Source organism: Taudactylus pleione, unplaced genomic scaffold, assembly GCF_031769625.1.
Source record: "Taudactylus pleione unplaced genomic scaffold, aTauple2 ptg001707l, whole genome shotgun sequence".
Classification (NCBI taxonomy): domain Eukaryota; kingdom Metazoa; phylum Chordata; class Amphibia; order Anura; family Myobatrachidae; genus Taudactylus; species Taudactylus pleione.
Window position 1 is genome coordinate 36,602 of NW_028286104.1, and position 22,226 is coordinate 58,827.

Sequence of the window (22,226 nt, forward strand, 5' to 3'; positions counted from 1 at the left end):
AAGAAAAAAAAAAAGTCTTATATGCAATTTTGAATGGTTTATTATTAAGAAAAACCAACAATAAATTGAATTCCTGCATTGGTTTTATTGATGGTAACACAGTTTGAGATCCTTCCCAACCGCTACTCATTTTTTTCCTACCGATTTTCCTTCCTTTCCTGTTCCTTTTTCTCCTTTTCCTTTCTCTTTTTTTCTCTCCTGACTGTTAATTTAGTCGTCGCTATTGAGCAAAGCTCTCTCATTCTTAATTTTTCCTTCTACAACTGGATCACATCTAAGTTATTATTTGTTTATAGCAGATATTGATGCACAAATCTTGCAATTCAATTGTTTTCGCTATCTGTTTGCTGTATATTATTGTGATCTGTTTAATAAATATTACTTAAAAAAGAAAAACCAACAATAAAGTTTAAGCAAAGATGTCAATTATCAGGAAGAAAACATTAACTTTAGTGTTTTCTTCCCGATATTTGACATCTTTTTGCTGTCACCATTTTTCCAATCTCAGGTAGAGGGGAAACAGCGGGCATGTGGCTGAAGGGACATATGTTCCACGTTAGAGAGAACCACCATATAGGCAAGGCTTACCTATATGGTGGTTTCTCTCTTTTGTGGAACATGTGTCCCTTTCAGCCCCCTCTATCCCTCCAGCCACATGCCCCGTGTCCCCTCTTGCTCCCTGTGCCCCCTCCAGCCACATGCCCCATGTCCCCTCTTGCTCCCTTTACCCCCTCCAGCCACATGCCCCATGTCCCCTCTTGCTCCCTGTGCCCCCTCCAGCCACAAGCCCCATGTCCCCTCTTGCTTCCTGTGTCCCCTCCAGCCACATGCCCCGTGTCCCCTCTTGCTCCCTGTGCCCCCTCCAGCCACAAGCCCCATGTCCCCTCTTGCTTCCTGTGCCCCCTCCAGCATCATGCCCCATGTCCCCTCTTGCTCCCTGTGCCCCCTCCAGCCACAAGCCCCATGTCCCCTCTTGCTTCCTGTGTCCCCTCCAGCCACATGCCCCGTGTCCCCTCTTGCTCCCTGTGCCCCCTCCAGCCACAAGCCCCATGTCCCCTCTTGCTTCCTGTGCCCCCTCCAGCCTCATGCCCCATGTCCCCTCTTGCTCCCTGTGCCCCCTCCAGCCACAAGCCCCATGTTCCCTCTTGCTTCCTGTGTCCCCTCCAGCCACATGCCCCGTGTCCCCTCTTGCTCTGTGCCCCCTCCAGCCACATGCCCCATGTCCCCTCTTGCTCCCTGTGCCCCCTCCAGCCACAAGCCCTTTGTGCCTCGTGTCCTTGTCTATTCAGTTTCCAACCCCTGTGTCAGCCCCATCCAATTCACCTTCTTCTTTGACAGCCGTCTGCTCCTTTTCCTTGCAGAATACAGATAAGTCCTCCTGCTCTTCGCAGGCAGCTGAGCGAGGATAGTGTGTCGTCATCAGGGCTCCTGGTTCTGAGCAGGCTGGCTGCAGGTGGGGGGCAGAGGTTTGTGAAGTTGGAACTGCAAATGCCCATGGGGAGTAGCTGTTGCAGCCAGGCATGCGCCGGCGCAGCAGCTCCCCCCGCAGCCATTTTACTGCCCTACATATAGCTTCTGTGCATGTGCAGAATCTTCCTCCGCAGGCAGAAAGGTGAATACTGCCCGATTGGAGCTGAGCTCCATTCGCGGCAGCCGGCCCCGCAGCAGTGTGAGTGTGCTGGCACAGAAGGAGCTCACCCGGGTTCCCAGCGGGCCGCCTTCCACTTGATTTACAATAGTGAATGTGGGGCTGGAAAAATTTGCGTTTGGGGCCACATGTGGCCCACGGGCCGCAATTTTGACACGTCTGCTGTAGACACACAGTTATTCTTTATTGATTATATTTGCAAGACTTTATTAAAGACTATAGCATTGAATGTAACCAGTACTGAACAATACATAGGCCTGACAGCTATCACAGCTTGTGATTTTGTAGTGGTGTAAAATAACATGTGGGTGTTGTCTTAAAGAGCACTAGGACAACACTGGTAACAATAAATGTAGTGTCTATGTAACTATGACAAGCTTAGCAATATTGCACATTTGAAAAGTCAAGATAACTAGTGGACAGGGAAAATTAAGACATCTTATTGTACAACATAAGGACTTCAATATACAGCTGTTTGTCTTTTAATTATGGTAAATAGGCATATTCAATATACTTTAGTGAAATACATACAAGAAACTAATATTTGCATCTAAGTATTAAGCCCCAGCTTTAGTTGGGAATTCATGATATGTTGGGATTGGCGACTTTTCCACAAAAAATTAGGCAATCTGTACGATGTTCATAGATGAGAAAGAGGAAAGGCCGGTCCACGGCAATGCGTGTCTGAGTGGATAGCGGCATGAATTTGGCTCCGGTCACAGTCGCTGCCTGAGTTCCTTCTTCATTCACTGTGATGCTGCCTTGTTGCTGAAACTGCAAAATGTTATGTAATAAGACTTAAAGCAAATAATCTGGAGAATAAAACATCATAATGTAATCTGGATAGTCCTGTAAGAACTATTTCCATTCATTTTCTGAAAGTTTGTGGGCATTGTGATCCCTATCTTGTGTATAAGCCATGCAGTCTTAATGCAATGTTATGTCTCATCACTATCTACATGTGTTTCCATGGGAATCGGTATGTAATCCCTGCTGCCGCATGGCCAGCGGTTCGATTCCCAGCAGCGGCAGCCCGACAGATCAGCAGAGCCCGGCAGCGGAAGCCCGACAGCGCTGGAAATCCCGATCAGGTAAGTATAAACTAACCTAACTTACCCCCTAACCCTAACCCTCCTTAGGGGTGCCTAATCCTAACCTCCCCCCCAAGTGCCTAACCCTAATCCCCGCTCTAAGTGCCTAACCCTAACCCCCCCCCTTCCCCGCTGCCTAAACCTAAGCCCCAGGGGGGTGCCTAACCCTAAGTCCCCCCCCCGGGTGCCCTAAACCTAACCCTCCCCCCTGCCGCGGCTATCCGCTTGCGGTGCCCGGCATCCCTTCGATCGGGATGCCGGGCGCCGGTCTCCCGGCGTCGGGTAAATGACAGGCATCTAGATATAGACGACGGTCATTTATCCCACACCGTGATAAAGCAGCCGGGAAGCCAGATGTCGGTATTAAGGTAGCCGGTTTCCCGACTGCATACCGTTTCCATGGCCTAAGCCATTCACTAAGGGAGCTTACTATGTGGGCTTGAGTTGTTGAAGCTGCAACGTGAATCGTTCTCAAATAGAAATGAATGATGTCTATAATGCATGCAATGTTAGCACATACAAACGGTTTCCTAAATGCTTGACAGATCATTAAGTTACACATTTGTAGCTCGTGTTGTGCATTTTCCGGCCAGTTACAGTAGGCTGATTCTGCTTGCACCTCCATAGACTGTGAACGGGTGTTAGGTGTGTATATTTTTCTGTCTACGCTCAACATCATAATGTTTGTACTGACTGATAATAGTTTTATGAGTTTGAACTGCTAATTTTGATTGCACAGTGGGGCAGTCAGGAGACAAAGGGGGCAGCTAAATCTCAATTACAAGCAATTTCTGTACTGTGAAATCACAACTGGCAAATAGTGTGCATTGTGGCATTTTTCTGTAAAATGCTATTTTAAATGGATATTCATCAGCCTCATGCTGTTGTTGTGCATTAATTGTACAGTGTGGGACCTGGATGAAGTGCATGAAAAAGTGGGGGAAATCATCCTAAGCCCCAAAAAGTGGCAAATAAGAATGCAGGACAGTGTAGAAGGCTGTTGGTGACAATAAGCAAAGTACTAGAGGCAGTTACAGAGGGCCAAATGTAATAGCGTGAGAGTTTAGAAAATGTGGGAGAAAACTCAGCCAATGTAATAAAGTCACAGAATAGGCAAACTCAAGTTTTTCAGACTCAAAAAACTCTCAACATTTAAACTCTCATCCAGATGTTTCCTGTTTTGAAAATGCAACTCCGCCAATGTAATAGTATGATAGTTTTACTGCTAAACTTTCACATTTTCTAATCTCTCACCCTATTACATTTGGCCCAAAGTGTCCAATGGGTGATTTTTACATTTCTTTTTAATAATGATCGGAAAATGATAGCCAGAAAATGTATTTCAGCAAATAAGTGCTAAAGGTGCATACACACGGTCAGATTTCCCTTCAGATTTGTACAATAACTATTTTAAAAATAGTTCGATCGTTCAAATCTGAAAGAAAATCTGACATGTGTCCCTGCAACGATGAATGTTGTGCGTTCCCGTTTGTCAGATTCCGATATCTGACATCTGATGTGTTGGCAGTCAGATTTGTCATATTTTCATTCATTTTAATACTGTCAAAAATAGTTTTTAGTTCATGAAATCGTTGATAAAAATCGTTCAAATCGTTCGTAGTTCATCTATCATCTGACAAATCTGACCGTGTGTATGCACCATTACAGTAATTTGGGGTATATTAACATGTTTATAATGTTATTTTTAGAGTTTAAATACAAGTTTAAGTTGTAAAAAAAAAACAACAACTCCCACCTGGAAAGTCAAACCCCAATTCCCAACAATACAACACCCTCAAACATGTCCCACATAATTCACCCCATTTATGAGCTTGTTAGAGAAAATCACATGTAAAATGACATGTCTTGCTTGGCCACATTTTACTATTTAAAAGCATCCACGTGCATTGTTATTCATTGGGAAGGGTTAACCAGGGATTCCGCAATATGTTCTGACATTTTTACCTTAAAACAAGGACTTTCCCCTACTGTGTAATATCAACCTTGTGCAGCACATGCATTTCATAGAGTCCCCAAATATGTTATTAAAATGAAAATATAACTAAAGTTTGTAAATCTTATGAGACGTGGCATTATAATGGCGTTATTTCTAGCTATCTTCATTGAAAAACGATGGCTGCTCTCATCAAGAGGTGCCTTTCTATGCTTTCTTAGCTACATCTCAATACATTACAAGGGTAAACTATTCTGTTACTGCCTGTAAACTGGTGTACACTTGTCAGCCATACCGACCTGGCCAATGTTGATACCCTCATCAGTAATGCCTGAGAAATCTGCTTTAGTGGTGAAGATGTCCTTTGCTCCCATGGTGCTGATTACTTCTTTTAAGTTATATTTCTTTTCCAGCTTGAAGCGGGGTAGGTGAATTTCTCTTGCCCTGAGAACAAAGATATTATAAAATAAAGAAGACTGTCCAGTCTGTGATATGTTCATTGTACATACTGTAGTGGAACAGGATTCCTCCAGTCTTTGGAAAAGAGCATAATGTATGAAACAAGTACGCCCATTTGCTTATGGTACCAGTGGCAGATGTTACCACTGCAGCCCCCACCCCATCCCCAGTAAAATCTGCCACCTCTAGTGAGCCAGTTGCAGTCTGTGTGCCCTGGCTACACTGTCAGTGACTTCTCATGGGTAGCGCTATCTGCTAATCACTACCAGGACAGGCATCCCAGGAAGAGGGGTTTTCTACCCATATGACTGCTAGTCCCGAACACAATTAACAGAGCATGCTTCCAATGGGAAGCCACTCCCCTGTCTTGCTGCCAGCCCTACCAGGCTCCTAGGAGCTGCAGCTGATATAGGGCCTCATTCATCAGTGTACACAATAGCAATCGCAGCTGCAATTTCGGAATGCAGTAGCGAAAATATGCTAACGCTTGCCAAAACACAGCTGGCATATGGACGCCCACTACTGCTTTCTCATATCTGGCCAACCTCGCTTTTCTGCGTATACATCGTCCCGTCACACAACATTTACAGCAGGTCTGACCAACCGCAGACATTGCAAGGCTCGGCGCACACAGTGAGTACTCAAGCTGCCCCCCCCCTCCCTCAAGAGACAGAAGAGCCGCCACTGTAATAGTACCATAATAAAGTCACGTTATTTTCTACAACCACTGCTGCTTATGAGGCAGGGTATATGGGATGTACAAGGTTCTATGTACCATTCTCTTGCACCCATGTGGGGCACTGGAAATACTGGAATATGGAGGCATTCCTTACCATACCCTGTCCCGTCTTTCCATATGAATCCTGGAATAGTGGAGCAAGGCTCCCAACTAAGATTTGTTCTATAGATATATGCAGGTAAAATATGCTTTATCTTTATCTATCTTAAGTCCTGTTCAGGTTGGTGCAAACTGATTTTAAAACAGTCCAATGCCCCATCCTTACATTTAATGTCATTATTTACTATTATTAGACACTTTTGTGTTTTTTTTCTTGAATTCTGAATATATTAATTTATATACTATGTCACTTTGATTTCAAGAGATTTTTAAAGTAAAGATGTTTACACTCCTTTTAAGTATATTTCTGTTTAACATATGTAATCATCTTTCTTTTCTATGGATTGATATTTAGCATTTCACCCATATTTGGATAGCTGGGCCTCTATAATCAACTGGTTCATGATGCTACCTAGATGGAAAATTGCTGTATAACACCTCCCACCCCCACTAGCAGATCCAGATGAACAACATCTTCAGTACATGTGACGGCATGGCTGTACCTGTTATTCATGGTCTTCTGCCATCTTTCCACCAGGTGTGAACTGAGCTGCTTCTCAAGGAGCTTCATACCAGACAGTTTATGAGGCACCGCTATCAGCATGCTCATGTTGCCTACGTATGGCAACTGTAGGACATCACACTCCAGCTCATAGTCCACACCAACCAAGAAGTTTCCCTTGGTCCTCATCATATGTACTTTCACCACTTCTTTCTCGCTTATACGGAAATTCGCAATGTGGGTATTCTCCACTGGAAACTTACTCTCCCAAGTTCCTTTGTGAACAGAGAAAACATTCATACATGTTACGTTAGCAAACAATTGTTCTTTTTTAAGTCTAAAAAAACCAGACAACTCAACTGCGCAAACTATAGCTGCACCCTTCAACAGGTCCCTGAGTGTCACCAAATACTCAAAGACAAGATCAATATAACAAACAATGGAACCTGGATGGGAGCGCTGTGTATACAATCCAAAGAATATAAATAAAATGGATGTGGGTAATGGGGTAAACGGACAATGACATATAAATACCCCTAAATAAGATGAAGTGGTAGGTAGTCCTTAATCCTCACTTCCTCTAATGTTCTGCTGATTTCCCCTCGTGCCAGGTTACATATAAGGGGAAAAAATATAAAAAAGAAGAAACATCCAATGGGTATATCTGTATGATAGGACGATGGTGAACAGTTCATAAATAAATCCTCTGCTGTAAGTTCATGAAAAGAAGAATTCTTCTATGCATTGTGGGGATTTTTTAAGAAGATTGTTTGCATATATGAGAATAAGAATACCATTCTGCATAGAAGAATTCTTCTTTTCATGAACTTACAGCAGAGGATTTATTTATGAACTGTTCACCATCGTACAGATATACCCATTGGTTGTTTCTTCTTTTTTATATTTTTTCCCCTTATGTTTCCTGGCACGAGGGGAAATCAGCAGAACATTAGAGGAAGTGAGGATTAAGGACTACCTACCACTTCATCTTATTTAGGGGTATTTATATGTCATTGTCAGTTTACACCATTACCCACATCCATTTTATTTATATTCTTTGGATTGTATACACAGCGCTCCCATCCAGGTTCCATTGTTTGTTAAATTGTTCTTTTTTTGTTTTATTTTTATTTTGCACACTGAAAGTGAGGGAAAGTATTTAAAGCTGCATGCACACTGTACGATCTGTACCACCAACAACTTCCAAGAGATCTTTCAAAGATATCTTTCAGTGAAGTCATCCTGCCACATCTCTGAACAGACAAAGTTGACAATATCGTGCAAGTTGGGCTACATGTACAGACGATCATAGATATCGTTATCGTTAATACGGGAACGTGCATCGTTGGTCATTCACTGCATAAATATGAACGATATATCGTGTAACGTTATCGTTCATAGATATCGTACCGTGTGCATGCAGCTTTAAACTGGCCATACTCCAGACCAACTTTCCTCCAACCATCCAACTAGTTGGTTGCTTGGAATGAAAATCCAGTAATGCATGGGAGCAAATAACAATCAGCAATTTTTTCCTAAACACCCGAAAACATAAAAAAGGTCATTCAGGCAAGCTGGTTAAATTGGTTTGATTTAAAAAACTTGTCTGAACAACCGCTTTCGTCCGTTTTCTGGTGTTTGGGAGAAAATGGCTGATTGTTTTTTGCTCCCATGCATTATCAGATTTTCATTCCAACCAATCAACTAGTTGGATGGTTGGAGGAAAGTTGGTCTGGTGTATGGCTAGCTTTACTTTTAATTTTGGTAGGACACATTCAAAAACTTGATACATTCCAGAACCCAAATATTACTTCAGGTACACAATCATTTTTTGTAACAAAAATTGTAACACAAACAAAATTACACCACAGAGTCCTGTCATAAGAAAGCGAGAGGAGGGTGTTAAAGGAGGAAAGCAAGGGATGAGCATACTGATCTATGTTAATGCTGGGAGTATTTTAACTTCTCTGAAGGTGGAATTAGGGCCGTTCTGGAAAAAGGGCTGGAGCGTGTATAAGTGGCTTTCTTTGAGAAGCTAAGGTGCCCACACTGTGGTGTAGAGCCCACGTCTATCATGTAGATCAAAGGAAATCTTTCCTATGCATGTGATGTGCCACTTATAACTCTAGACCGCTGGGATGGAAGGTGGTTCCCGCCTCTTTCCAAGTGGGATGCAATCATGAGGCAAACTCAAGTTTTAGTATTACATTGAAATTACATAGAATTTTTGCTTTGCAATACAGTTTGAGTATCAATCAATTCACACTTTTGGGCTAAGCAAAAAATTGGAGATATTTACCTTTAAAATAAATGCAGTTCACAATAAACATTAGTAGTCCGGGGCTCAGACTTGAAATGGCTTCCTTTATCAGGCCCTTAGTGAGCTTCTGGGTCCTTTGGTTTATTTTGTTGACAAAAGCTTTTTCTTCAAAATCGCCAATCTGAGCTTCTGCAAAGTAATAGTTTTTCAAACTACTCTTGAAGTCCTCTCTAATGGAGAAATTTTTTTGTATATATAGGTCATTGACTGATCGCAAGGTATAGCCAAAATCTCTGCGGTTGAGTCTGTGGATTAATTTGCGGAAGACAGTGTGGATGGTGGTGGTGTCGTACTTTGAGCTGGCATTGATAAAATCTTTGAAGCCTAACATAGAGAAAATCTGAATCTGAGACTGCCCTTTTGTTCCCATTGATATTGTGGCCATTGCTGTGGAGACTCCCACCGGCGCCAGCAGAATATTTTCAGTTGCATTAATATTTTCTCTTATTGTCCGATAAAGATCAAAACCAAATTTGGCATTGATTATGTTAAGCCTTTGAATCCTGGTTTTCCCAGGGAAGAGTTCATATATATTCCCTTGTGTTTTTTCTACATTCTTTACTGTAAGAGCATCAATGGTCTCAGTATAGTCTTCACCAATTATTTGATCAAAGTCTATATAGTCTTCCTCGTCTTCTTCATCAGGGATAAGGTCATTGGTAACTGTGTCATCCTGGAGATTCTTTGTGTTTTGTGGAGAAATACCTCGTGCACCTATTTCATCCCTATTATCAAAATGCTCATGCAGGTTTTTGACACCACATAATGCTGATGAAATAAGCAGTAAACTTGTAGTAACATGTAGAAGATTCATGCTGGAAGCGACAGAATTCAGGATTCTTTCCTAAAAGAGTATTAGATGAAAACAGTGTTAAATGCAGAGAGAAGCCTTCTTACCTGTACGTTTTACACAAAATGACTGTTCAGTATATTGACAGAATATAAGATAATTTCTTTCCATGGCTGTTTGGTGAAGCAAATGTGAAAGGACTTTACTGCTAGCTTGTACAGAATATTTTCATAGCACATTGTTAAATAAAGTTATATATCAATGTCGATAAACATTTTTCAGCTTCATGCACATATATTTAATGTGTATTACTGAATGATGTCATGTTTATAAAGAAAACAGCTTAAAGACGCATCCTTACCTGAGAGCTCTTGACCACTACTCCTAGTCCTAAAATATAATGTTGTTGCTCAAAAGAGCTAATAAAAATAACCTTTACCACCCTCTAGAGTAAACAGTCAGCTACATCAGACATAGACAGAAATGCCAGGTCAGCCAAAGTCCCTTCCTTCTGATGGGGCCCCTTCCCTCCCCACCATCCCACCCCCTCACTTCCTGTGCTTCATTGTCCAGTTTACAATAACAAACGGCATAAAAGGTTCAGCAATCCCTCTGTGCACAGATGATATTTTGTTTAACAACAAATCTGGAATAATAATAAATAAAAGTAATGGACAAATTCCAGTTGTGCAGCAAACAAGCTGAGCTTACTCTCACATTTCCTTTTTACTTTCCTGTCTACAATAACCGTTAATTGACAATGCTTGAAATTTGAAATATAGATCTAAAAATGTCTGAATTAATATGTAGCCCCATGTACAGTGCCTTGCAAAAGTATTCACCCCCTTGGCTTTTTACCTTTTTTGTTACATTACAACCTGTAATTTTTTTTCCTTTTATCTGAATTTTATGTGATGGATCTGCACAAAATAGTCTTTTATATATATATATATATATTATGAATCTTTATAAATGGAATTCTGAAAATTGGCATGTGCATATGTAATCACCCCCTTTGCTATGAAGCCCCTCAACTCCTGGTGCAGCCAATTACCTTCAGAAGTCACATAATTAGTGAAATGAAGTCCACCTGTGTGAAATCTAAGTCTCACATGATCTGTCAGTATAAACACACCTTTTCTGAAAAGCCCCAGAGGCTGCAACACCACTAAGCAAGAGACATCACACCATGAAGACCAAGGAGCTCTCCAAACAAGTCAGGGACAAAGTTGATGAGAAGTACAATTCTGGCTTGGGTTATAAAAAAAAATCCAAATCTTTGATGATCCCCCGGTGCACTATCAAATCCATCATCATCAAATGGAAAGAACATAGTACCACAACAAACCTGCCAAGAGAGGGCCGGCCACCAAAACTCACAAACCGGGCAATGAGGACATTCGTCAGAGAGGCAGCACAGAGACCAAAGGTAACCCTGAAGGAGATGCAGAGTTCCACAGCAGAGACTGGTGTATCTGTGCATGTGACCACAATAAGCAGTACACTTCATAGAGCTGGGCTTTATGGAAGAGTGGCCAGAAAAAAGCCATTACTTAGTGATAAAAATAAGAAGACACGATTTGAGTTTGCCAAAAGGCATGTGGGCGACTCCCCAAATGTATGGAGGAAGGTGCTCTGGTCAGATGGGACTAAAATTTAACTTTTTGGCAACCAAGGAAAACAATATGTCTAGCGCAAACCCAACACATCCCATCACCCCAAGAACACCATCCCCACGGTGAAACATGGTGGTGGCAGCATAATGCTGTGGGGATGTTTTTCAGCAGCAGGGACTGGGAAACTGTTTCGAGTCGAGGGAAAGATGGATGGTGCTAAATACAGGGATATTCTTGAGCAAAACCTGTTTGTCTGCCTGTGATTTGAGACTGAGACGGAGGTTCACCTTCCAGCAGGACAATGACCCGAAGCATACTACTAAAGCAACACTCGAGTGGTTTAAGGGGAAACATTTAAATGTGTTGGAATGGCCTAGTCAAGGCCCAGATCTCAATCCAATTGAGAATTTGTGGTCACACTTGAAGATTGCTGTTCACAAGCGGAAACCATCCAACATGAAGGAGCTGGAGCAGTTGAATGGGCAAAAATCCCAGGGACAAGATGTGGCAAGCTCATAGAGACTTATACAAAGCGACTTGGAGCTGTAATTGCCGCAAAAGGTAGCTCGACAAAGTACTGACTTTAGGGGGGTGAACATAACAGAAAACATGCTGATGTTTTCTGTTATGTTGTCCTAAATGTTGTTGGATTCACAATATAAAAAAAAACACAACTTCAAAGTTGTAGGCATGTTCTGTGAATGAAATAATGCACACCTTCAAACAATCCATTTTAATTCCAGGTTGTGAGGCAACAAAACCTGAAAAATGCAAAAAAAGGGGGGAGGGGGGTCGAAAGGCACTATATGCATGCATGTGTATAAATATCATACAAACTTGGCACTCACTCACTTTTCAGACTGTAATTCCTTTGAATACAGGGAGTGTTAGTTCCAAGATATATATTATACACAGGGGGAAGTAAGGCCACCGGCAGCACTTATCGGGGTTGTTTTTCTTTCACCACTGCACAAGCAATGAAAAAAAACCCTGATAACTAAATGGTTAACGGGTGCTGCAACCCTGTTAACGCACAAATCCATGAACTTTTCACAGGATCTGTGTGTTAACGCCCGTTAACACATCAATTTAATGGGCGTTAACAATGGTATCAGGTGCAAAAGGGAGCCTAACTGAATAGCCTTGGGCGATAAAGCCCCAGGCTACCTCCCTTTTTCACCCACGTTACGTTATCGAGGCTAATTGAATATGATAGTGGGATGGGGCCCCTTTTATTGCCATAACAACCTCCTATATATTTTGGGGAATGCTTTTCACTAGATTTTGCGACATGACAGGGATTCGTATCCATCCACCAACAAAAGCATTCATGAGGTCAGGCACGGATGTTGGCCAATGAGTCCTGACTCAGTCAGCATTCCAATCCTTCCCAAAGTTGTTAAATGGTCTCAGACAGTTATTTCTCTTGAATTTTTACAGTTGTCAGTACTGGTTTGGGCAGGAAGTGTTGTGCTGCATCCACCAACCCCAGATTTGTCTGTCAGACCACCAGATAGTGAAGCTTGATCCATCACTCCAGAGAATGTGTTCCCACTGCTCCAATGGCTGTGAGCTTCACATCACGTCCGCCAACGTTTTGCCACATAAAATAAACGTAAAATATAGTTCTTGTGCTGGTGTTTACATAGGCAGTTAGGAACTTGGTAGTCAGTGTTACACCTGAGAACAAAATGTTTACATGTTTCGGGACTCGCCAGCCTCATTCTGTGAGCATGTGTGGCCTCATGATGCGAACCTGAGCTGTTTTTGCTCCGTTTGCTTTTTACAATAACATCATTTGAAGTAGACCGAGTCCTCTTGCCGGGCAGAAATTTTATGAAGTGACTTGCTGGAAAGGTGCCATCCTAGGACCTTGCTATATTTAAAGTCAGTGAGCTCTTCAGCATGACCCCATTGTGCTATTAATGTTTGGCTATGGAGATTGTAGGCCGTATTCTTGACTTTATACACCTGTTACCTGTGAGTGTGGCTCAAATATTTTTATATTCTAGGCCATGTACAGTAGTGTATATGTACTAGGGGTGTGCACCAGCCACTTTTCGTGTTTTGGATCAGGATCTTTCTTCGTGTTTTGGATCTGGATTGGTTTTGCCAAAACAGCCCTTCCGTGTTTTGGGTTCTGGGTTTTGTGTTTTGGATCTGGATCTTTTCTTAAAATAAAAAAAAATAAAAAAACACGCTAAAATCACATAAAATGGGCCTTATGTTTGTTCCTACGCTATTAATAACCCCAATAACATTAATTTCCACTCATTTCCACTCTATTCTGAACACCTCACAATATTGTTTTTAGGCCAAAAGGTTGCACCGAGGTAGCTGGATGACTATGCTAAGCGACACAAGTGGGCGGCACAAACACGTGGCCCATCTAGGAGTGGCACTGCAGTGGCAGACAGGAAGCCAATCAGCGTTATGGTGCCCATTTGCATGTAGCACGGACCCGGGAGATCCGTGCTACATGCATCTGTGTGATTGGCACAGAGCAATGACAGGACCGTGAGACCAGTCTGTGCTGCAGTGGTAAAAAAAAAAACCTGTGTAAGAAAAAAATGGCGTGCCCCCCACCCACAAAAAAAAGAGCAACCAGCCCCGGGCATTAGTGACCCAGTGCTGGGTGTGCTTAAATACAGGGGACAAACGACGTAGGGGGTCCCATGTACTTAAGCACAACCAGCACCGGGCTAGTCAGAACCAGCGCTGGTTGCCAAAATACGGAGGACAAACGACGTAGGGGTCCCCCGTATTCTGCGCAACCAGCTCTGGGCTCTGATCCGGTCCTGGTTCTGGAAATACAGGTGAAAGAAATGAGTAGGGTTCCCCTGTATGTTCCAGAACCAGCACTGGACTTTTTCTAGCGGGGGGCTGATGCCACAAGCCAGGGGAGCCCTTTCACCGGGCCCCCCAGCTGCAGCATCAGCCCTGACCGCTAGTCGGCCCAGGCCGGGGATCCCTGGAGAGCTGGGGACCCCCCCAATAAAGGGGTCACCCTCTCCAGGGCACCCCAGGCCCAGGTTGATAGCCAGGGGATAGTGTGGTGTGGTGTAAATAAATAATATCAAACATTGTCTTTAGAAGTAGAACTGCAAGTCCCAGCAAGCCTGCCCCGCATGCTGGTGCTTGGAGAACCACAAGTACAAGCATGCAGGGCATTAAGGGCCCACTAGTACCTGTAGTTCACCTGTAAAAAAAATGTTTAAAAAAAAACACAGGACACACACACCGTGACAGTATAAGTTTATTAAACATACATATACACACACTCACCTATGTAACCCTGTAGCATCGGTCCACTTGTCCGGTAAAGTATCCATAGGGGACCTGTGAAAAAAGAACATACTCACCATCTCCTATGCGAGGTTCTGTCCTCTTCGTTCCAAAGTAAGCATCCCCGGACTTGGCAAAAAAACAAAACAAAAACAAAACCCGATCCACGAACTTAGTACCGTTCTATAGAACGGTACTTCCCGAATGAGAGCTTAGCGGCGGGGTATCACCATGGAAACCCCGCTGCTAAGCGTTCATTGGCTAAGAGAGGTCATCTCCCGTCTCTCAGCCAATGAACGGCTCCCTCCATTGTAGTCAATGGTGGGAGCCGCAAGGTTATTAAAGTTTACCCTTCGGTTTCCATGGTGATACCCCACCGCTAAGCTCTCATTCGGGAAGTACCGTTTTATAGAACAGTACTAAGTTCGTGGATCGGGTTTTCGTTTTTTTTTCTGCCAAGTCCGGGGATGCCTACTTTGGAACGAAGAGGACAGAACCTCGCATAGGAGATGGTGAGTATGTTCTTTTTTCACAGTTCCCCTATGGATACTTTACCGGACAAGTGGACCGATGCTACAGGGTTACATAGGTGAGTATGTGTGTGTGTATGTATGTTTAATAAACTTATACTGTCACGGTGTGTGTGTCCTGTGTTTTTTTTAAACATTTTTTTACAGGTGAACTACAGGTACTAGTGGGCCCTTAATGCCCTGCATGCTGGTACTTGTGGTTCTCCAAGTACCAGCATGCGAGGCAGGCTTGCTGGGACTTGCAGTTCTACTTCTAAAGACAATGTTTGATATTCTTTATTTACACCACACCACACTATCAACCCGCCACCCACCGCCACCAGGGGTGGTGGGGATAGCCCCGGGCTATCAGCCTGGGCCTGGAGTGCCCTGGAGAGGGTGACCCCTTTATTGGGGGGGGTCCCCAGCTCTCCAGGGATCCCCGGCCTGGGCTGACTAGCGGTCAAGGCTGATGCTGCGGCTGGGGGGCCCGGTGAAAGGGCTCCCCTGGCTGTGGCATCAGCCCCCCGCTAGAAAAAGTCCAGTGCTGGTTCTGAAACATACAGGGGAACCCTACTAATTTTTTTCCCCTGTATTTCCGGAACCAGGACCGGATCAGAGCTCAGAGCTGGTTGCGCAGAATACGGGGGACCCCTACGTCGTTTGTCCTCCGTATTTTGGCAACCAGCGCTGGTTCTGACTAGCCCGGTGCTGGTTGTGCCTAAGTACAGGGGACCCCTACGTTGTTTGTCCCCTGTATTTAAGCACACCCAGCACTGGGTCACTAATGCCCGGGGCTGGTTGCTCTTTTTTGGGGGGGTGCACGCCATTTTTTTCTGTTTTTCCACAGATTTTTTTTTTTTCACCACAGCAGCACAGACTGGTCTCACAGACCCGTCAGTGCTCTGTGTCAATGACACAGATGCAAGTAGCACGGATCTCCTGGTCCGTGCGTGCATTTGTGTCATTGAAATACACAGCAGCACAGGCTGGTCTCACTGACCCATCTGTGCTCTGTGTCACTGTCAATCACACAGATGCATGTAGCACGGATCTCACGAGTCCGTGCTACATGCAAATGAGCACCATAATGCTGATTGGCTGAGAGCCGTGACAGACGGCTCTGTCAGCCAATCAGCACTTTGCCCATTAAAGGCAAAGGCATTTTTTTTAAATGGCCGCTCGAGGCTAAACATCGAGATCCGACAGCAGATCTCGAGGTTTTGCCTCGGGAGAGGGATCCGGGGCAGACAGGGAGATCCGAGCTTGAGCTCTGATTGCCCCGGATCCCCGAAGTTCGGGTGGGTTCGATTCTCAGGGAACCGAACCCGCTCATCACTAATATGTACTGTATATAACATTACAAGAAAATAACATTTTATCACTATTTTTGAAATACAGCTGACTCGAAGATTACCACCCATCAAAGAGGCTAAGCCCCGGCTTCAGAAACTGTTCCGAGATTTCTGGTTATACTCTGTTCTTATGGGATTTGCAGTGGAAGGATCAGGTAACTCATAGCCAACACATTACTCTATGCTTGTGTTCCCCATGGTATGGTTTTTCTTCTTTGTATAACACACTCGTCTGGTCCCTATAATAACTTTTGCACTGTATTTCTGTATTATGCCTTTTAATAGTGTATGCCCTATATTTCTTGGGACACATTTTCTGTGCTTCATATACATTTTGTTCTTCCTGTATTCTGCAGGTCTCTGGCCTGAGGAGTGGTATGAAGGAGTTTGTGAAATAGCTACAAAGTCACCTTTACTGACTTTTCCTAGTAAGGAGCCTTTGCGCTCTGTCCTGCAGTACAACTCTGCAATGAAGAATGACACTGTGACATCGGTGAGAACCAAAGTTTTGTCGGTTTCCTATATGCTATTGTATGTGGCAAATCTAATTTTGATATTTCCTGTGCAGGCAGAACTAAATGAGCTAAGGAGTACCATTATCAATCTGCTGGATCCTGCCCCTGAGGTATCTGCACTCATCAACAAGCTTGACTTTGCTATGTCCACCTATCTACTCTCTGTATATCGTCTTGAGCACATGAGGTGGGTATTGCTGCAGACACACACACACTACTGTTCACTCAGGTCCATTGAAATAGTTTTGTTTACCACCTTCTCTGTTCATTGTTTTTCTTTTGATATCAATTGTTTTTCTACTAGGGTCTTGCACTCAACGGATAAGGATCGATTTCAGGTCATGTTCTTTTACTTTGAGGACAAAGCTATTCAAAAAGATAAATCAGGTGAAGTTTATTATGTTATATTTGTATCCACATTTAATTACTGAAATCTGATGGCACATCCACATGACTTTCTGACATCCCTTTGGGGATTTTGGAATATTATCGGTATAGAGGCTCATAATCTTAGACACTTTAAATCCTCTCAAGGTTTTTTTTAGTCGCACTAACTCAACTATTCTTGGTTAACAAGGAGGAATTGACTAGAATGATTTCTTCCTTCTTTCATTTCTAATCAGACATGATCTTGTAGGATGCTTATCCCTTTATCCTCTCTTCGGTGAGGATCAGTTATGATGTTAATCGCTGTAGAGGGTAAAGGTGCTAATATCGCAGACACCACAATCGCGAATGCTGCAGACCTGGGGAACTGCATGAATAGGAAGCTCGACACCACCCTTGAGTCTTTTATACTTCTTTTAATTTAAGAGTACTAGCAAAAGTTTTGATGGAAGAACTAATAAGTGTGTTGACTTTGTCTGACCACAGGTCAGAGGCGTTTGGGTGCAGAAAAATGGCAGCAGGTGCTCTGGAAAGATGAGTCAACATTTTAAATATTTGCCTTTAACAGAAGGCAGTTTGTTTGCCGACGGGCTGTCTGCAGGCAACAGTGAAGCATGGTGGAGGTTCCTTGCAAGTCTGGGACTGCATTTCAGCAAATGGAGTTGGGAATTTGGTCAGAATTAATGGTGTCCTCAATGCTGAGAAATACAGGCAGGTACTTATCCATCATGCAGTACCATCAGGGAGGCGTCTGATTGCCTCCAAATTTATTCTGCAGCAGGACAATGACTCCAAACATACAGCCAATTTCATTAAGAAGTATCTTCAGCGTAAAGAAGAACAAGAAGTCCTGGAAGTGATTATATGGCCCCCACAGAGCCCTGATTTCAATATCATCGAGTCTGTCTGGGATTACATGAAGAGCGAGAAGGATTTGAGCAAGCCTACATCCACAGAAGATCTGTGGTTAGTTCTCCAAGATGTTTGGAACAACCTCCCTGCCGAGTTCCTTCAAAAACTGTGTGCAAGTGTACCTAGAGGAATTGAAGAATTGATGCTGTTTTGAAGGCAAAGGGTCGCCACACCAAATATTAATTTGATTTGGATTTCTTTGCATTTTGTTAATTGATAAAAATAAACTATTAACAGTTCTATTTTTTAAAGCAATCTTACTTTGCAGCAGAATTTTCACACCTGCCTAAAACTTGTGCACAGTACTGTGTGTATATATATATATTCTTATTTCTGCACTCACTTGGAGTATTAGGCAGAAGTTATCCCTCTTTTCTGTGTATACATGGCTGTTAAGCATCCCAAAGTGAAGCAGGAGACTGCGCAGGCTTTGCATTATGTATGTTCTAACAAATTCCGAATGGAAGCACAGATTAGGATGCCCTTTGCGCGGCATGCGCATGTCTGAGGGTTTGAAGGAGAAGCCTGTCTGGGTGAAGGTCTTGGGTGTCAGTCCTTTGATGATTTGGCCCGTCAGGTAAATAGGTTGACAGTGGTAAGTGTTTGACCATTCAGAATGGGACAAGGACTCGCCAGATAGTGTGAGAGGGATCTGATTATGGCTATTTGCCAGACTTTACAGATCTTGGACGATGTCCCTACTGGGGAAGGAACTTCCTCTGCCCTCTTCAGATGGAAGAAGAAGCAGATACTTGTTTTTCCCGCACTTTCACATTTTGAGGATGGAAGTTCTAGGAGAGGCTTGGACAAAAAGTTTAAGGTTATGCCAGATTTTATGCTTATGTGTCCTTTCCTGGAGGTAAATACAAATATGTGAGAGATGCCACCTACAGTAGATCACCCTATTGCTAGATTGACAAAAGCTACAGTCATTTCTACTTCAACTTAGGCAGCGTTGAGAGATTCAACAGACTATAAGATGGAGGCTATATTGAAGTTCTTTTTTGCACTTATAGGGACAGCTCTGTGGCCGGTTCTTTCTGTGACTTGGTCAAACAAGGCCATGGAAACATGTATTGATCAGTTGGCAGAGGGTGTACATTCCAGTATGGATTCATCAAAAATCCTTGTCATATTGGATAATGCTAAACAAGCTTCCATCTGTATTGGCTATGCATCTTTGGATACAGCCTCTTTTCTTTTGGGCATATCAGCCTTAGCTGTTTCTGCAAGGTGATGTATGTGGTCAAGGTGATGGCAGGCAAACCTGAAATCAAATAAAAACCCTGGAAACTATTCCGTTTGAGAGCAAGTGGCTGTTTGTTCCAGACTTGGATCCCATCATTTCCAAGGCAACAGGAGGTAAGAGTCTTTAGTTTCCGGTATTACCTCCAAGGGTTGGAGCTCCTAGGTTTAGTCCTTTTCATTTCCCTGGAAAGCATAGGGCTCCATCCCCAAGATAACAGTCAGGGGCCTATAGCCAGCTTTCAAACTCTGGTGCATCTATCAATTTGCTGTTGGCTGTTGAGCAGCAAACTTAACAGGAGTCACCCATTCTCCATCTGGGCAAGTGGGGAAGAAGGTTTTCCACACTGTCGTCTCTAGACACCATTTTGGCAAGGATAATAAATCAAGATCACTTCAGACGAGGCTTTTGCCATGCCAGAATCCTGTGTGAGGTGGAGCTAAAAGTCCCAGCCATCGCATACATTTTCATTCCTGGGGTAAATGGCTGGAAAAGCTATTCTTCAGAAGTCCAACTGAATATCATTTTCTCCGTGAAGTCTTCCAGCAGCTTGTGGGCAAGTCGCGTCCAGCTTAAAGGCTGTCTATGGCATCTCGGTTGCACCATGGAGAGGAGAGCTTTGGTTCCATGGCTTGGGAATTGCAGGTGTTTTATGGTTGATGTTCTGGCATTTTGGTCTGTCAATTCTCGTCATTCACTGCATGGCGAAGAGCACAGCATGGTGCCTGCCTCTATGACCCACTTTTTTCACCACTTCGACTGACTTTCATGTGGTCACTTTTCCTAGCCATAGTCTTTTCAGCTACTGGTTTGACTGGCTGTGTGTTTTCAGAGCATACTCAGGGATTGGAAGCTGAAATAAACAGAATTTCCAAATGACTTGGAAAGTCTAAATCTTTGGTTTACTTTGAAGCAATGAGGTTCTACTTTTTAGTTTGGTTCTTCTGATTAGTGCTGTTCTGGTAGGTTGTTTTTTTAAAGTTCAAGTCTTAGACATCTCACTATTTTCTTGCAGAAAAATCTGCCTCTTTCCCCTGATGTGAAGATCTTCCTCTACAGCCTCCATTTACCCCCAAATAGCCCCTTTAGAATATAACCAGTAGCTTGTCCGCCTTACAGCACCTTCCTTTCAAACCTTTGGATTAAGTGGAGTTAGTGTTGCTTGCTTGACTCATTCTTCCAGTTGGTTAGAAGTTAGGAGAGTTTCAGAGTTGAGGGCTTTGTCTTGTAGATCTCCATTCCTGGTCTTCCCTGAAGTTGGATTTGTTCTTAGGGCTAAATCTTCCTATATGGGCCAATATGACATCTGTATTTGATCTTACTTGAGCATGGTCTTTGAAGAGGACTCTCTTCATTTTCTGGACATTGTGGATCTATGTCCATAGAGTTGAGGATGGGTGACCTTTTGGTACACCCACCTAATCTTCACATAGGTGGTTGGTCTGTGTCTTACCAAGCCCTACTCAGATGGACTACTCTGATAATTCACCCAGCTTTCATTGGGTACAATCCACTGTCCATGTAACTTGAAGAGCCCATTCCACCATGTCGATGTGGGCCTCCTGGCCAGTGTTGCACTGTTCCTCTGCTCAGTAGCTATGCTGGGAAACTATCCGATTTTCAGTGCACAATTTCACAATCCACTGTAGCAGTGTTTACCAAACTCATTCCTCAGGGAGCAATAACAGTGCATTTTTTCCAGCCTTCCTCACAGAATCACAAGTAAAATATTTCTCTCCACCTTTAAAATGTCTCAGCCAGTAATGAATATATCTGTTCACCAACTAGGAAAAATGGAAACCATACACTGTTAATGAGCCCTGAGTAATGAGTGTAGAAACACTGCTTTACAGATTTCATGCTTTGGCATCCAGTAATGACCAATTTTAACCATAAGCTGCTGTGCACCGCATTTCAGGGCATAACCTCCCTTAGGGATGACTTTGGAATGTCCCTATCGGTTTCCATTGTCCCCCTAGTTGTTTTTCTTCGTCCATTGGTGAACACTGTGCACCCTCCCTTTAGGATCTTGTTTTTCTGTTGTTTTTCTGTAGTCTTAGTTAGGATTGTGGTTCCTATTCTTTAATTTTCGTCTTGTCCGTACCCTTAGTTCTATACTTTGGAACTTGGTAAGAAAAATGATGAACACTCAGGCACCATCTGGGTAAAGTGGAGGAAGGATTTAAGGGGTTTGGTATTAGATACCGGCAGTCGGGATGGCGGCTGTCAAAAGACTGACAGCGCCCTCTCGATGCTCTGTATCCCGACAGGGATTAGGCAAGTATCCTAACCCTCTCCCCTTAACCCTCTAACCCTAACGCTCCTTTTCAGCATCCTAACCCTACCTACCCCACACCGTAAGCCCCCCGGTTAGTGCCTAAACCTAACCCTCCGTCCTTATACCCTAACGCCCAACGGTGGTGCCTAACCCTAACCCTCCCTGTCCGCAGCCTAACCCTAACCCTCCCTGTCCGCAGCCTAACCCTAACCTCACTCCCCGCAGCCTAAAACCCCCCCCCCCACTACTAACAACGCCCGCTATACTTACAATCGGGATGCCGGCTTTCGGGATTCTGGCGTCGGCACTTTCACTGATGTTGGCTTTCCGTCGCCGGTCTTTCAGGTTTGTGGCGCTGGGATTTAGGCAGCCGGCATCCTAATGGTAGGTATAATAACTGCATCCCGATTTAAGAGTTATAGGATGTTGTCCTCTAGTCAGTGTTGCAAGATCATTGACTTGTTCCCATGTGTAATACTGTGTATAATTTACTATTAGCAGACATCTTATTACTGTTCTCT

At 43.5% G+C, this 22,226-nt stretch overlaps 2 protein-coding genes across 2 annotated transcripts in view; one reads left to right on the forward strand and one right to left on the reverse strand.

The window, feature by feature from the left end:
• The window catches only part of LOC148439556 (phosphatidylinositol 4-kinase alpha), a gene marked incomplete at its 5' end in the record, with an annotated part of 130,583 nt that overhangs the window by 36,558 nt on the left and 71,799 nt on the right, over positions 1-22,226 (forward strand). Inside the window, 4 exons of the mRNA XM_088464591.1 lie at positions 16,414-16,522; positions 16,724-16,860; positions 16,936-17,069; positions 17,187-17,269. Of these exons, the coding sequence (XP_088320717.1) occupies positions 16,414-16,522; positions 16,724-16,860; positions 16,936-17,069; positions 17,187-17,269 (463 nt within the window). The remainder of the gene's footprint in view (positions 1-16,413; positions 16,523-16,723; positions 16,861-16,935; positions 17,070-17,186; positions 17,270-22,226) is intronic.
• Positions 2,115-10,085, reverse strand: LOC148439557 (heparin cofactor 2-like). The gene is made up of 5 exons (XM_088464589.1): positions 9,964-10,085; positions 8,792-9,656; positions 6,494-6,767; positions 4,993-5,137; positions 2,115-2,422 (listed from the first exon to the last, which is right to left on the reverse strand). The coding sequence occupies exons 2-5, from the start codon at positions 9,624-9,626 to the stop codon at positions 2,231-2,233; spliced, it is 1,446 nt and encodes a 481-aa protein (XP_088320715.1). The 5' UTR covers positions 9,627-9,656; positions 9,964-10,085; the 3' UTR covers positions 2,115-2,230.

Coding starts and splice junctions, on each gene's coding strand:
- LOC148439557 (XM_088464589.1), bottom strand. CDS start 9,626: ATGAATCTTCTACATGTTACTACAAGTTTACTGCTTATTTCATCAGCA. Junction 5,138..6,493: donor CAGAAGACCATGAATAACAG/GTACAGCCATGC, acceptor CTTTGTTCTCAG/GGCAAGAGAAATTCACCTAC. Junction 2,423..4,992: donor AGGGTATCAACATTGGCCAG/GTCGGTATGGCT, acceptor AACATTTTGCAG/TTTCAGCAACAAGGCAGCAT.